Genomic DNA, 17,223 nt, shown 5'->3' on the forward strand with positions numbered 1-17,223 from the left:
AAATTTAGGTGGGAAGATACAATATGGGTCAAGGATAAAAGGTAGGAATAAATAGGACATGTTTGCACGACAATGAACAACTAGCCTGGTTGGGGCCAAAGGCCTGTGCTGAGTGGAAAAGGAAAATAAAATCAGGGTTAAATCGTGGTGTGTTTTGATGAATACGATCTTATATATAAAATTACATCATGAATCTGAATTATAGTTTGTGACAGTGTAAAAGATACAACTCATATATTATGATACCTAACAAATGCTCTACCTAATGAAATAGGTAACATCTCTTACTGTATCCATTTCTCATGTAAAGTCTGTATCTGTGTAGGAGCCCTCAAATAGCTCAAAGTACAAACAAGAGCAGCACAGAGCCAATGTTCATAAAGATGTCTATCGTATTAGAGAGAGAAAACATTCAGCAGTTTTAGAATTCATAGATCTTAAAAAACGGAAGGGACTTCAGAAATCAAGTTTAACCCCTTTATTTTTACCCAAGAAGACAACAGGGCCTACAGAACCTAAGAAGTGTTTGATCATTTCCTTCCCCAATTACTAATAGAATAGATAATGCTACAAGCATCACACACACACACACACACACACACACACACACACACACACACATACATACACACTTATAATAATTTGTAAACCATAAAATGTTATAAGAGGTATTCCTTAAAACTTCCAATATGTAGAAGAGCCAATACATACGACAACTCACTTTAACAATGAAAACTGAAAAGAAAAAATAGGGAGGAGAAGTAGTCTATACAGAATTCATGGATGCAACATGTTTTCTCATCAGAATATTTGATTCAGTTTCTCTAATTGACTTATCTAAATTACTATAAAATACAATAATTCTTGGATTTAGAAGACTATATTCTGGTGAGGTAAAGTCTGTGGGTTTAGGAAAGGTCTTGCCTTAAATTTTAACACACCTCAGAATCACCTGGAGGTCTTGTTAACACAGAATCTGGCCCTATCTCCAGAGTTTTGACTCAGTAGGTTTAGAATTCAGATTGTAACAAGTTGACAGGTGTTGGCTGATACAGCAGAGGTCATGGGACTACACTTTGAAAACCACTGCTTGAGGAAGAAGAATATGCTTGCCTTGCTCTAAGATTCAATTAGAAATAACATTTGCCTGTGCAATAATTAGGCCACGCTTCCCAAATCCACAACCAATTCTGATCTTTCTGAGCAGTAAGACACACTCTCTAATTTGTTTAATTGCACTTGTTTTTAGATTGCTTTTCCATCTTCTTGGCCTTGCTCATGAGACTGCTTCATACAGATCACAAGTCCCACTCGCCCCCCCCCCTCCTTTTTTTCCCTACAGCATATATGTTAGAGTGAACCTCCCACAAACCAAGAGGTGTCAATATCATGATCACTGTACAGAGTTGAATTTCCAGGATTTATCTAACGTTAACCTCCTTCTCCCTCACCGAGGAGCAAACATTCTGCTGGGGCTTACTGCTTTAACAGCAGCTCTTTTGTCAAATGTGTACAATGTCCTAGAGAATACTGAAGTAGGAAGGAAAGCGTGTTGGTACTCTGAGCACATTTGGACATCCAGAATTTGATTCTGCAGTCTTCCCTTTACACAGAGCAATGTGCAAAATGTCAGGGTTCCAATATTCATTTCTATCCTGATTATAATCCTTTCTTTCTAAAAACTGAAGCATATGCATATACATATGCATGAAGTACATGAAAATTTGGAACAGAAGCTCTGCGACCTTGGACTGGCCTGTGTAGCTATTTATTCTGCTTAACTCATTATTGAATTTTAAGGTCAAACTAATGTTTTCTCAGTGCCATAAGACCAGAAGTGGGCTACTGATAGTAAAACCCTGGATGATAAAGGTACAAGCTTGTAAACTATCATCAAAAGGACAAGAGGTGAGACTATTTTAAATTCAAGTCTCAGGGAGCTGAGACATTTCTGCTCTTTACCATCTTTCCAGATCACAATCAAAGTTATGCAATTAATTTGAGTAATTGCAGAAATGCAACACTTTTTGAAGAACTTGTTCATTTACCATGTTAATGTACAATCTCTTGGAAGACTGAGCCTTGGTATAAGATGCCAAGTAAGAAGATCACATCCTTCGGTGGAGACCATAGCCTCAAGCAAATGGAATACCGAGATCTGGGTGACCAAGTAAAAATTCAACCAGAATTCAAGTTTTAGTGTAATCCTTCTTAAATCTTCCAACTCTCTATACTGATCATATTCTTTTAATACTAATTCCAAGTTAGAAAGTTAATATCTTTAATTTAACTTTTCTCTCTCCACTTCTCAGATGGAGAATTATCTTTCTTTGCACTGGTCAGACTATATTTTAATGTTCAGTTATGGATTATTTCTTGACTGTATTATTTGTTTACTTGTTTCTTTCCATGTACTGAGGATCACATTAAAGTATCATCATATTAATCTATTTGAGAATTAAAAGGTCTGTAAACCTGCCTGATCAATGTATTACAAGGCATTTTCCCTTACTTTTTCTCATACTCCGAACCGAAGGATACAGCTGTAACTTTGCCTCAATAAATCTTTAATCTCTTTTTGAATCCTTTTAGAAAACTTGAGTTCTAGGAATTTTGGTAATATTTAATTACTTCTAAAATCATTATAACAATCAGAAAACAGTCAACACCCCATTGGCGTGCAATGGGTTTATAATATAAAAAGGTTAGAAGCTCATTACATAGCATCTCTGCCTATCTGAAGTTAATAAATTCCAAAATGGACATATGGCACACATACATATAAGTACCATACATATGTAGCTATGTGAATGGTTCTGGGCAATGGAAATGGCAGATTCTAATACATTTATGATTACTGTCAAATTTGTTCTCTCCTATTTCACAGACATATAAAGGAAGAATCTGAAATTTTCTTTGAATGAAAAAAGGGAAGAATATTAAGCATAATATATTATATATACATATTATTTTTCTTTTTACAAAGTTTTAGAAGGGCAAGAATGTTCCACGGTATGGATATGGCCTAAGGAGAATGCTGCAAAAGGAATGATTGTATGCCTGGGGGTGTTGCTAGCTTATTCCTACAGAATTAGTCGAGATATTTGACAGGAAGTCAAAGCAGGAAAATAAAGCAAAATTACATTTGTAAGTTACTGCATCAGAATACTTAACATTCATTCTCATTATCAGAAAGACTATGCGGAAGCTTGTGGTCAATGAGTTTTGTATTCAAAGTTGTCTTCCTTGGAATTTAAACCTTCTTAGAAATTGTTTTCAACCTGAATAAATTTTAATTATGTCAAACATGGATACTTTAAGGCTTTAGTGTTTCTATATTCTTGTGTCTATTTATTTACATTTATCTTACACCAAATTCTGTCATATTCTTCTTGAACAGTACCTGAGGATGAGAGCAAACCTTTACTAAAGCCCTAAAAACAAACAAATTATCCAAATATCTTAGTTAAAGCACTATTAAAAAAAAAGCTCTCATACTTAAATGAGAATATATCAACTTGGAAAAATAGTTAAAGCACTATTTTAAAAAAATTCTCATACTTAAGAATATATCAAACTTACAAAAATAAAGAAACACGATAATTTTATAACGACATTTTTAACATTATGTAAGTATTGCTAGAAGTATGATACTAAGTATGACTTCTACAACATTTGGGAAAATTGAAATAGTCATATAGAATTAAGATACACCATTACGATCAATCTTTAAATGTGGAATCCGTCGTCGGTAATAGGACAACATGGAAAAGTGAAGAAATGCCAGACAGTCACATATTATGTAGACTTATCTGTAATCCATTAGACTCTGTGGCCTAATCTGGACTCATCTAATGGCTAAGTAAAACCTAAGACCACTGAAATGTTTGCAAACAAATTCCCCAAAGGAAAGAGGAATATACCTATGGTTTGAGAAAATACACCACAGGTAGGAAACTGAATACATTTACTGACTGCCGTATAGGAGAAGAAAAAATGGAAAGAATAATGCGTAAGTCTCACCAAGTATTTTCTTTCATATTCATTTCCAGTTACATGAAAATTTTATTCTTATATTTTACAATCTATGGACCCGACCATTCTGCTAAATGATGAACTCGTCATTATTTTCATTTTTACTCTTTTTAGTTTTTACATACTTTAAAAATATTATGATTACTAGCCTTCAAAATAGACCCAGGCTTATACACGAATTTAAATAAGTCATAAAACTTAAAACCAATTGTTTTAACATATGAAACAGAATAGGATAAATCAGCAGTCTGTGAAAGTAATTAAATACCCAAAATTTCTCTAACAACATTTACTCAAAGCACTTTGAAAGCAAATCAGATCGACGTGTTTTCCTCTTATTTCATCTATTTCAAGAATAACTAATTTAATCTTTTAATTAGAATTAGAATCTTTTTATTAAAACTTTGCTCCCTAGGAAAATACCAACAGTAATAATGTCTTTTTTTTTTCTTCTCACATATTCAACCAAAAAGCAATCATTGCATGACTATAATTTGGAAAAATTTAAGCATCAATAAGTTTCTGAAATCCTGAAGGGAGGAATCAGAAAAATAAACTTTGCAGTTATAAGGATAGTGAAGGACAAGGTATTTGCATATTTCATTAGGGTTTGGTTTACTCATGTAAGATTTGTCCTCTCTCTGTTCAAGTTCCAGCTTGATGATTCTAAACATCAATCTTCCAAAATAGTCCACCTGTGTTTGTTAGTAGTCACTATCTAAAGCTAAACACAAAAATTTAGCTTTGCAAAGAGCTATTACTGTGCAAGTGTTCTTTTTTCTTTTCTTTATAAGATACTGATTTTGCTCTGACTTACTTCTTTTTCAGCATCTTCTAGTTTCTTTTTCTTACTCTCAGGCATTAAATCATCCAACCAGCTGAGTTCCCGTTTGGTAAACAGCAAGTCCATCAACTTTCTTACAAATACCAGAGCTAACACCTGAAGTAAATAATAAAGCAGTTTAAAATATAAATGGAAGGTTTAGATTTGTTTGTTTTTTGGTACAAACAAGTCAACTTCAATTAGGGCTGACATTAAAGTGAAATCTGAAGATATGTGCGTATAAAAGATATTGAGTGTACTTTTGCTTCCTTCACTTCCTTTTCTTACCACATCTCCAGAATAATGGCTATCATTTTACCCATTATACAAGTCGTTTAAAGAAGCAATGAAAAAAACTATATATTTGACTGTTTCCTTAAATACACATAGTTAATAGTTTACATTATTTTAAATGAACATTAAACCATTATTACCTATGCTGATGATAGTTTAAATTACTTATAGTAATTCAAGTTCACTTTATTTTTGAAGTATTTGAAACTGGTTTAAAATAGTTAATAAAATTTGGTTTTATATACTCCAATAAAGATGTTAAAAAAATTTAATTTCAAAAATCCCCTTACATTTTCAAATTTGCTTGTATATCTGTAAAGTTAAATTTTGAAAGTTTATGTCTTCCACCCAACTTCAATTAATTCAAACTACTGCTAATATTCAGAATGATAGAGATGAAGCTAGTATGAATCACTGAAATTCATATATAATCTGAAACCCAATCTTAGTTACTAGTTTTAGTGGCTAAAGTTTATACCAAGATTTCCAAAAATTGTTCAGAATTATTCTATTGATCCAGTTTGTTCATGGATTTTCAAAGAGAGCAGAAAATCAGAGGAGGAGAAAAAGAGTTGAGTTAGAAGTTTCATACCATCATGGGAAAGACAATAGCAGCTCTTGAAACTTTTATTATCCACAAAAGGCCAAGGCAACTCATCTGAATAACTGTGAAGAGATGGACTTTTCGAAGTGGTACATGCCTTAGATATATAAAATCTGGTTGATGTTTTGCAGGCATCCAGAAGAGCTTTATTCTATCGAAGAACTAGAAGATAAACAGACTAAATTGCTTTTTACAGACAGCAATAGAAGTAGGATAAGTAAATGTATAATATGGTCCAATATATGGTAGATCACATTTAAGTTGACATCAGGACAATACTATTGTTAAGCGTACACTCTGAAATAATACAGTTTCAGTTTTATAATATCCCACATTTTCTTGAATATGGACACATGTTATAATTTAAAAGAGTTTAATAACATTAAAGCCAATGCTAAATGTTGCTCCCTCAGAGAGTACAGCCTTGGAAGAAAACATTATCATCATCCTCTTCATCATCACATCACAATTTCTTCTTTTACCTGCCCCTTAAGCACTAGGGTTTCCTGGACTCTTCTTTCCTGAATAGCTCATCCGTATCCATTGTTTCAACTTTCACATACTTGCTAAAGACTCTCAGACCTCAACTCCACTTCAGCTCTGTCTGTCTTGAGCTCTCGACCCACATCCAGCTGCTGAGTAGGATGTTCTGACCTCCTTAGTTTGACTCTGCTGTTTTGGCCTTGCCACTTTGATCCCCAACAAGGTTTTGGTGCTGTTTCTAAAAATACAAACATCTTGGCCATAAAGATTTAACCTAGATGAATTATTGTTAATAAAGTATTTTTCAGAGCAAATTTTAACTCCGTTTAATTTCTTGATCAAATTTGATCTTCAATCACATTTTACTTATTAACAAACTGTACCGCATGTTAGCTTTATTTTATGTGGATCATTTTGTTTAATTTTTCTCAGGCCAAATTTTGCAGTTTTCAATATTTCCAACAAGAAGCGATGATTTAGAAAATGACAGTTTCAATCAGTCAGTTCTATATCATACCATTTCTACAGGAATATCTCCTATGCATTTTAAGAGTAATATCAGATTTAGTCCTTAGCTACTTTATATAAGAAAATTGTAAGCAATTCTCATCAAATATTCCAAAATTACTCTAATATGCCAAGGAACAAATGCCCATGAAGTCAAGTAAGTGTTAGTGGCAAAACATCATGTTTGTCCAATAAAGATGTTAAAAAAAAAAAATCATGTTTTACCAAAGCCTCCTCATATCCCCAATTCAACATAAACCCATCTTTCCTTCTGTGTGCCCTGTGTGCAGCATGACCTTCCCTCAGGCTTCTAAACCAGAATCATACATAGTTTAGCCCATCCACTGTTCATTTATTCATTCATATTCATTTATACATTCCAAAAAATTTGTTGAAAACCTTCTATGCAGAGTACTAAGTGCTGAATTAGTTTCTGGTTTATCCATCTCTATATTGTTCACAAATATTTCACTGGGTCTTTTTATTTCTACCTCCTAAATATCTCTTAAAATTACATGTCATTAAATAAATAAAACTCTGTGCGGTGGAGGTGGCAATAGGGAAGAAATAAAGTAAAATCCTTGGGGTTATAACCGAATGTTTCAATTTCTATAGAACTAATTTTTCCCAGCCACCATTTCTCCATTTGTGAAGTTATGTTATTGCATAAATGTACTTCAGTGTGTGAGTGCTTCACTTGTTATTGCTTAAATGGCACATTTGCTTTACTTTGGATTCCTGAAGTGCTGGAGTGAATATAAATGTGGTTATATATCAGAGTACAGAAGCAGCATTCATGAGAACACGAATCTGTTTTTCCTGCCATGTTGCACAGTGAGAAGCCTAGATAAGTTTCCTAATATTACTGAACAGGTAACACATAGAGCCCTCCAACAAACAGGGTAACAAATTGACATGCTTCTTGAACGGTTGATATTCGGCACATTTTTAATTATTATTACTCAAGTAATGATAATCATGCTAAACGTATTCTGAGTTTTGCATTTGCCTTTGATCTTGTCCTAATATCAGTATCCCGTTTCCCCATCCAGTTAACCACAAAATACCAAATAGGAATTTCAACTCCCTGAGTTTGGGGCTCACTTAAATTTTCACTAACTCTGTTTCTCAGTGTGAAACCCTATTTGCTGTTTCATTGGTGCTATTTAGAACTCATTGTACTTTTCTCATGGGACTTTGATAATGTTTTCCTCAATTTTCATTTGAAAGATTCACACCCCAAATAATTCCAAAATTTGACATTCTTGTTTAGTTCCAAACCTCACGGGTATAAAATCACGTGAGTGGAATTAGGGGGAAAAACCTGTTGCAGCCTATCAAAATGTTTTTACTTTGTTTCTTAAACTTCTGCTGCTGTATTGATGTGAGCCCGAGGCCTAAGAATAAATACTTTTCACTTACGGTTGAAATTAGTACTCATGGAACCTCTGCCAAAGGCAAAAAACACCTAAAAAAACCCAGCAAAACAAATAAACAAAATCTTTTCAATACTCTTCCCTATCTGCCTTACTAAACCAATTCTTTTAAAATATACTTTTCATACATGAAGTTACAGCTGAGCAAATTAAATGTAGTTTGAGTAAAATTAAATGCATAACACTTCTCAACCATCTCCTTCTCCCAAGTTAATTTTACCCAGTGGCAGGATGAACAGAGTCATGCTATGTACTTTGGGTGTTCAGTGATCTTACAGTAACTTCATATTAAAGTTTTGCCTCGGTTCTGACATTCAGTAGTATCCTAAGGCTCAAGTGGTCTTCCTTCTCCCAAAGGCAGAAGCTGGTTAGTTGTTTATTCAGGAAAAGAGTTCCTGTGCTGCCTGTCCCTCAGTGTTGAGAGTTTAGCTAAGCTATTCCATAGTGTTGCTGCCTTATCATCCACTTTGTTTGATCAAGCAGCCTGAGGTGACCTTAAACTACCCTAACCCCTCATGCAAGTGTACGCCTTAGACAGCTGCCTGTAGGGTCGCAAATAGATATAAGTTCCTGATGTAGCTTCTCCAACGGCCCTTGTGATCAGCAACCTCCCCTGCCCCCCACTGCCTTCTCCTTATACACCCCTTAGATAAGACTCCCACAAAGCTTACCAAAACCCTGCTCTTTCGATTTGAAGAGTCCAATTCGGCCTTAGCCCAGGAACCCCAAAGCACTCCACCCACTGACCCTAATAAAAGCATGTGTCCCAAGTCCTGTCTCCCTCTCTCTGTCTTCACTTTGTCTGGACCTCCCCATGCGGCCCCTCAAGGCCAGGTACTTCCTGTGTAGACCTGTGAGTGATAAACTTCTCTATTTCAGTTTCTCTTGTGGTCTGTTGTTGAACCGCAGTTCACCATCCAGCACCCTGTGCTCCACTTAAAAAGTGTTAATTTGACAAATTCATAGCACTTATTCAGATGACTTTTCCTCTGTAGGTCTCTGAATGGCAGTGAGTCTGGCTTGTCAAAGAAAACGTGGTACTTTATATTGACTTTTAGCCAACAAAAACAAATTATACTTCACAATAAATAATCCTCAAAAGTAGTCTCTTTCTCAAGAAAATTTAAGTGTTTTGGAACAATAATGGTGTTATAAAACAAGATGATTCAAAGGCAAATTTAAGTCGAAACCTGTGTTAGTTCCCTAGTGCTGCTGTGACAAATTACAACTTGGTGGCTTAAACAATAGAAATTTATTTTCTCACAGTGTGGAGGCCAGAATTCCAAAATCAGAGTGTTGGTGGGCCATGCTCCCTCTGAAGGCAGTAGGGAAGAAAATTTCCTTGCCTCTTCCAGCTTCTGTTGGTTCCTGATGTACCTTGGCTTGTGGTGGCAAAATTCCAATCTCTGCCTCCACCTTTATGTGGCTTTCTTCCCTATGTCTCTCTGTGTTCTCTCCTCTCCTCTTCTTATAAGCACCCCAGTCATTGGATTTAGGGTTCACCCTAAATCCAGGGTGAGCTCATTTTGAAATCCATAACTAATTACATCTGCAAAGACTCTATTTCCAAATAAGGTCACATTGTGAGATTCCAGGTGGATATGAATGGGGGAAAGAGGCACTATTCGACCCACTACAGTAACATAAGCAGGAAAAATTTGTCAACAGCCTCCATAAAAATTTAGAATAATCTTGTGGTACTTTTGAAATATGTCCACAGATTCTTTGGTATTATTCTCTTCACGAGATGGACTCTAATTTCCCTCCCTGTGCGTGCAAACTGGACACAATGACTTGCTTCTAACAAATAGAAGAAAAGTGGAAGTGACCGTGCGTGACTTTGGAGATTGTCAATAGGCACAGTGACTTTGCCCTCATTCTCTCTCGTATTGTTCACTGGGATGGAAGTTAGCTTCTCTAGTGTGAGGACATTTAAGTGTCTGATGGAGAGGCCTCCTACCAATAGCCAGAGAGGAACTAATGTCTCTTGCCCTCAGCTATGTGATAAGCCATCTTGGACATACACCTTCTAGTCCTATTCAAGTCTTCAAATGACTGCAGCTCTTGTCCACATCTTGATAGCAACCACGTGAGACATCTTGAGCCAGAATCACCCAGCTAGTAAGTTCCCAAATTCATGACCCACAGAAAGTGTGAGATAATAAATGTTTACTGTTTTAAGCCACTAAGTTTTATAGCAATTTGTAATGTAGCAATGGGAAATTAATACAAAAACTATATTTATTTAACCAATACTTAAACAATTAATAAGGTTTTCCTTATTAATTTACAAAATAATTCTATAAAGACAATTGTAATAACAACAGGAAAACAAACATAAAAGGAAAAAATATCACCCAGGAGCTCATTACCTTAATAAATTGTCTTTATTTCTCTACCTTCCTTCTTAATCCACCCACACTTTTATAAACCTATCATAGCTACAACTCATTTTTCCACTTTTTCACTTTGCATTTCACTTTGTCATAAGCATCTTTACTGTGTTATTTTTATAGTCATCATATTTATCAATTTTAAACTAATGTTCCTTAGGTAGCTTAATTATTTTACTGCTGTTGAATAATTGGGTTGTTTCCAATATTTTGATAATATGTGTTACAAGGAACATCTTTGTGCAAAATTTTTTTTCTGTTTTCATAGATAGGTGTCCACATACATGATCACAGTATCAAAGATCAAAAGTATTTGGATATATTTTTAAATGTACTGCTATCTTTTTCTAAAAGGATTATAAAGTCTAAACCTTTTACAGTTTTAATATACTCATAGTAAACAAAAGTATCCTCAGATTATGAACCAGTTTGAAGAAATTTAATTGTAGTCTGAAAGCTGCTCCTCAGATAATGGCATTTTTTTAGCTACCACATGACTTAGCATCAACAGACCTTAAGATAAGTCATCACAGATGTGCTTGTATTACTGTAATTTACCTGAATTCCTTTTAGCGATGAAGCACCCATATAAAGGAACACTCCATATAGCACTGGCATAGGAATAAACTGTAAAAGAACAATTAGAAAAAAGGCACAAGTTATTTTCAAATATAATGTGGTCAATATATTCTGCACTTCCAAAGAAAAACACAGAAAAATAAATAAATATTTTAGAAGCAGTATAGGGCAGAGCCAGAAGACATGGGTTAAAATCCCAGCTCTAAGCACTTTTTAGCTGCATTACCTTAGGTAAGTTACCTAAGCTCTCTGTGCCTTAGTTTCCCAATATCTAAAAAGGGATAATAATAGGTCTGTTATAAGTATTTAATAGGTCAAAACCAATAAAAACACATATGATACGTAATAAACAATAAATATTAACTATTATTATTATGCTGCTTTAGGGAAATTTGAGTTTTGTTTCACAATGGTAAGATATTTAGATTAAAGGTGAAGGATGGAGCTAACATTTAGACATCGTTCCTACACTTTACCAGATACTTGTAAACGTGTGGACCGTTCAATTTTTCTCTTTTTATTGGAATACCTCAGCATCATTTTTTTCTCTATAATTACTTATATAACATAGAAATTAGTTCTTGCAAATTGTGTAAATTATTAAATAAAGGTAAACTTGTATAAATTATTAAATAATTCAATTAGAATTTTCGAAGTATGGACAACTAAAATGAGTTATAATTTAAAATACAATGAACACACCTTTGAAGTACCTGTCAAAATTATATGACAAAACAATTACTCTTTAATGCTCTTTAAAATGGATTCAACTATTTTATTTTATTTTATTTTATTTTTTTAAGGATAGAAGTGAGACATACTTTATTTCATAAATTGAGATTAATTTTATACACAGAAAAATAGCTGTTAGTAAAATTATGATGGGGTTTAATAAACCCAAATACATTCAGAAAGTTCAGGATTCAACTACTTGAAACATAAAAAATAAGTATGTATAATAATGATGTTCATGTAGTAGTTTTATGAAACATTTAAAATACAAAACTGCATATGTGGCCGTGACCATGACATTGCTTATCTCTGTACCTCCACCTTATATTAAGTAATATTAATTGCAAATATATCTGTCCACTGACAAGAAAATAGAAACTGTATTTTGTGTAGGCCTACAGTAAACTCAGGTCACAGGTCAGTCAGAGATGAGTGACTCTTTCCCATAACCTGATTTTCATTTCAAAATTACAATAATAATTTCCACAAATTTTACTCTGCCAGATTGAATTTTTTTATGTATTTAAGGATTCTAAAATATAGCACATAATTCCCCTTGTTAAGAAGCTATATAAACATGGTAAAAATTCATCACTTTCATCACATGCCGTACAATATTTACAAATTGATGGCTTAGATTCAAATGAAATTTCTTAAACAATAATAAATATATTCTTCCTTCTCTCAAATTCATAAAGGCAGATTTCATTACCTTCAGAATACTGGTCATAAAGACTGATGAACCCATAAGAATAAAAATCATAAGCCCAGTAACCCTTTGCTCCCGAATGCCAAGAAATTTGGGTTGTTCTCCTGGAGCTGAACATTCTGATTCCAGTTTTAGGCTGTTGACATGAGTGATGGAGAGGACAGTGGCAGCCACAAACCACGGCAGGCCCATGATGGAGCACACACCAAGCATGACAGCCACCATTAATAGATCCAGATGGTACCCACAACCTTTCTGTTAAGAGAAAGAAAAGAGGATTCTCATACTACCTGAATTTGGCATAGAGACCAATGACACCACCACCATGGAATAGTAAAGAATAGAAAAGAGATACTATCTTGAATCTTGTATAACTGATTCTAAAAATGCAAAATGAATTAAAAATATAACAGTCTCAAAATATATAATCCACTTAAAGTTGCAGGTGTTTCTACTGCAATTATGATTATAGTGGCTTCTACATATTTTAATAGGTTTAATGTAATTCTGGCTTAATGGTACATTAGTTTCCATTCTACTTCTACTGAATAGGTAAAGTCATTATCAAATACAATCACTTCACTTTGGTTCCTTAAATGGGCAGGTTAATTTGCAATTCATATGTCTAGTCTTTCATCATTAATTCATACGAAAAATATTGAGCATCAATTATATACCAGGCATCAGGCTGAGAAAACAAAGTATGGGCTGTGTCCACAGCAGAGCTAAGAATGGCTTGGTTGTGACTAGAAACCACTTCCTGACAATACCAAAGAAGGCTTTCTGCTAATATCTCCTAAAGAAAAACTCTTAAACCCTCAGTTTCCAATTGCCCTGTTTTGTCTCAATGGCTGACTTTTACTGGGAAAAATAATATCATAGAACCTAAACTTCCATATATACTCATTTTTATCTTAATATATTACTACTGCATCTTGTTCTCATCTGTTTCAGTTTCAGCACTGGAAAAATTTGGCCTCTCCTTAAAGTGATAGTTTTTGTGTTTTCTATCTCCTCTATGATCCTCCTGTGCTATCACTGGCCTCCAGAGGCTTTCTTGAACCAGGCAGGAAATGTAAATGAGGAAAAATGGGTGCAAGGGACATGTGGAGGTGTGGGGACCTGGAGCCTGCTCCCTAGCAGAGGGTGATTAGCTAAGAGTTCTCTGAGGAGACAAATTGAAGAATGGAGAAGAACCGAGTTACCCTCTTCCTCCATCCCCCGTAGGAAATTGACAGTGTAAAGCCTCAGAGGCAGCAAATGGTACTTTACCGTTCCAACTCTTAATGGCTACTTCATGAGAGGTGGTGTAATAAAATGCTTAAGGGTGTAAGTTCTGGAGACAGGTGGCCTGGAATCAAATGCTGGCTCAACCAATGATCTTGGGCAAATCATTTAACTTCTTGTGCCTCTGTTTCCCTGTCTGAAAAATGGTGATGATAACAGGAGACATCTTGCTGGGTTGTTGTGAGAATTAACTAATTTGCAAATGATTTTGCACATCATTTAGAACAATGTCTGATATATTAGTAAGTACCCAGTAAATGTTAGGGGCTATTATATTCTAGCAGTTGAACAATACATTTTTCTTTTGTACTCACTTGTTTCAAGGATCCTCAATAAAAATATATAAATGTTTCTTAAGGGCAGGTAAACTTGTCATACAATTTCTCAGTATATCTCAGTTTTTAGTGCAATCATTGACGTACAATAAGCAACCATAAAGTTACAGATTGACTTTTTTAAAAGGAAATATGCATTATTGAAACAGTTTTTAGAATCAAACAGGTATAATTTTAAAATAAATATAGCTGCTAAAATTAGTATTATGAACACGAGCAAAATTTACCAATTATTCTAGAGGAATAATTTTGGCTTTTCTTACAGGCAGTTTTACCAAGCTGCAAGCAGTTTCCAGCTAATCTGAAAGCTATTAGAGCCTGGAGGGTGAAACATACCGAGTATCTGACATGTATTTGTCATGGCAGTGTTTTCTTTCTGCTATTTTATTTTGTTGTTTTATTAAGAAAAACACCCTTAAAATCGGTTGTACTTCCTTCCCTTTCTGCTTATCCCTGACAAATTATAAAAGTGTAGGAGATGACAGCGAGGAGAAAATGAGAGATGCCACGTAAGGACCTTTTCCTCCTGCATTGTCACCAATTCCGTGGCACCCCTCCTTGGGTCAGCTGAGCTGGGGCAATGCTCCAGTTCACCCAAATGCCTAACCTCAATTTCCCTTGTGAATATGACTCTAGAAACCTTTTTTTGCTAGTAACTCAGGAGAGGTTTTCATTATTAAGAGATGGAGGGTGGGAAGAGAAACACCCTGGTGTCAGCATGACCAAAAAGGTGTAACCAGCTTCACTAGGGCCATACTCTGGTCCCCTGGCCCTTTTGCAGAACATTTTGGAAAATGTAGTTGCGTAGAACTCAAATTTTAGTCCCATTAAAGGACCACATCTTAACCAGTTAGAGGAGTGTCTTGTCCTGGGACCTCTGGAGTGTGAAGAATATAGAACAGCAAAGGACCTGACCCTTAAGCCTCCATCGCTGAGGCAATACAATGTGAATGGTGCCCCCTGGGCAGTTTTGCGAAGTTGTGGTACTGCTAAGAGAGAATGGAAGAGGTGCTAGTAGCTGAGAGGTAAACATTAGAGGAGGGAGGAGGGCAAAGGACCCGGGGCCTTGAGAGTCAGGCTTGTGCTTTTAGCACACCCTGGACTCCCCCAGGGTCCATGCTCCCTGTGGCTTAATAATATGAGGAAGGCCTTCATGAGAGTGATTTCCTACAGCTCTTGTCTTAGTGTTTTAAAAATATGATACAAATGTAAACAGTGGGATTCTAGATTGCAGGAAGCAGACAAAATAATGCTTTCCGAGGGAATAATTTCCTTTTTAAACTTAGAAAGCAAGCTTTGTAAAGTCCAAGTAGATAATAAAAACAAAAATACAATTTCCCCCGATTATGTTATACAACAATGGGAGCATCTTAATTTAATGTGAATCAAAGGAAATAAAGCAGTTCTGGCACTTCCACTAATTAGTCATTATCCTTCTTCTTGCCTTTCATTTAAAATGTCTTTAAAAACATGGTCTTTGTAACCATATTATTAGCTGATAGGCATGCCAGCCAAAGGGAAGTATCCCTTTGTCAGAGAGAGAACTGTGCACCTTCTAACATATTTCTGTAGATTTTTTTTCTGAAATAAAGACAGAACCAGAGCTTCTATTCTCACATTCATCCATGAATCACGGGAAATGGACATATGGGAGGAAAAGGGAGCATAGCAACAGGTGATGCTGCACCAGACCCCACTAAAACCAACATGCAGCAAGACAAGAGGCCAGCCAAGAGGACCATCTGATACCCAGATGCCACTGCTGAAAAAATTCGTCTCAAAGCTTGGCAGCAACTTCCTGCATCTGTCAAGTTAACCACATAAAAGACTATAGATTGACATGAAGAACCAGGCTGACAAAGAGGGCAAAAAAGAACATATCAAATGCCATAATCATCAAGAGAATGTAGTGCCAAATGACTGTTGCAAATGCATCCATTTACTCAAGTGATCTGGAATTGTATTGCTGTTTATTAAAAATGATGTCAAAAGAAGGCTGAACTGTCTACAGAAACATGTAGAAAAGCCCACGGTTGTATCTTAACAGAAACTTTCTTTTCTGAAAGATAATATCTAACTATCCACTTTTAGAGAATGTACTTTTTTTAAAAAAAGTGGATATTTTTAACCCTTTTCAAAGGGATTCAGTTAACCAATGCTTATTCCACTTCTCTAGGGAAGAAACAAACAAATGAGAAATGCTAGAGAGAGTATGAATTGACGTCTATATACAATATAGATGAAATCTGCATTCTCAAGTGTTTACATTTGCAACTTCTGATACGTTTGAATGACCCAAAGGATCATGAGGTGCAGTGAGTTAGAGTTTTGCTAATCTTGAAATTCTTCGTTCTGAGGGAGGAGTTAGTCACTTAGCCTGTGAGTTGGGGCTAGACTCCTCATCTCAACACAGCTTTATTACGTATACAGTAACACTCACAAAACGATAAAGAGATTTTTACTGGCAGGAAAAAATCCTCTAAAAGAAAACCAACTACTGGATTTGGTAATGGAAGTGAAGAAAAAGTGAAAAGATCTAAAATATAAGTTTGAGAGAGATAAAGAATGAAATGATGAATTTCTAGGTGACTCGGATATGTGATGTAGACTTAGATACATGATGTGGCCTCTACCAGGTGCTTGATACAGAAGCTAGAAATCATCATTCATTAAACTATCTCAGGGAATGCTCCAACCAAGGCAAAAATGGGTTTTCAAGGGAGAAAAAAAAAATAAGTAAAAGCTGAAAATGTGGTTAACTTGTGGTCTGGGGATATATTCAAGAAACATGTGTCTTTTTGTGACAATGTGGTTCAAGTTAAAGCCAGAGACTGTGCAAACACTTCAGGGAAGCAACAGGCGGGAGAGCGGCTATGGAACAAACCATTACTCTGAGTAAAGAACATTCTGAGAAAGTGATTTTTTGCTGTTATTAACAGGAAAATCAGTAGCAGCAGACCACACTGTAGTGAAGCTTAGAGAAGACAAGGGTTAAAGGCCAAAAAA

The 17,223-nt window shown here is 35.2% G+C and overlaps 1 protein-coding gene across 15 annotated transcripts in view; it reads right to left on the minus strand.

Moving 5' to 3' along the window:
* SLC4A10 (solute carrier family 4 member 10) overlaps positions 1–17,223 on the minus strand; it is a 309,415-nt gene that overhangs the window by 13,915 nt on the left and 278,277 nt on the right. For all 15 annotated transcript variants that reach the window (XM_027129968.1, XM_027129959.1, XM_027129928.1 and 12 more), the window contains 4 exons: positions 12,599–12,850; positions 11,134–11,202; positions 5,745–5,918; positions 4,853–4,975 (listed from right to left, as the gene is read on the minus strand). In XM_027129968.1, the coding sequence (XP_026985769.1) occupies positions 4,853–4,975; positions 5,745–5,918; positions 11,134–11,202; positions 12,599–12,850 (618 nt within the window). The remainder of the gene's footprint in view (positions 1–4,852; positions 4,976–5,744; positions 5,919–11,133; positions 11,203–12,598; positions 12,851–17,223) is intronic.

This window comes from Aethalodelphis obliquidens, unplaced genomic scaffold (genome assembly GCF_003676395.1).
Source record: "Aethalodelphis obliquidens isolate GAN/ISIS:26980383/991018 unplaced genomic scaffold, ASM367639v1 scaffold2, whole genome shotgun sequence".
Taxonomy (NCBI): domain Eukaryota; kingdom Metazoa; phylum Chordata; class Mammalia; order Artiodactyla; family Delphinidae; genus Aethalodelphis; species Aethalodelphis obliquidens.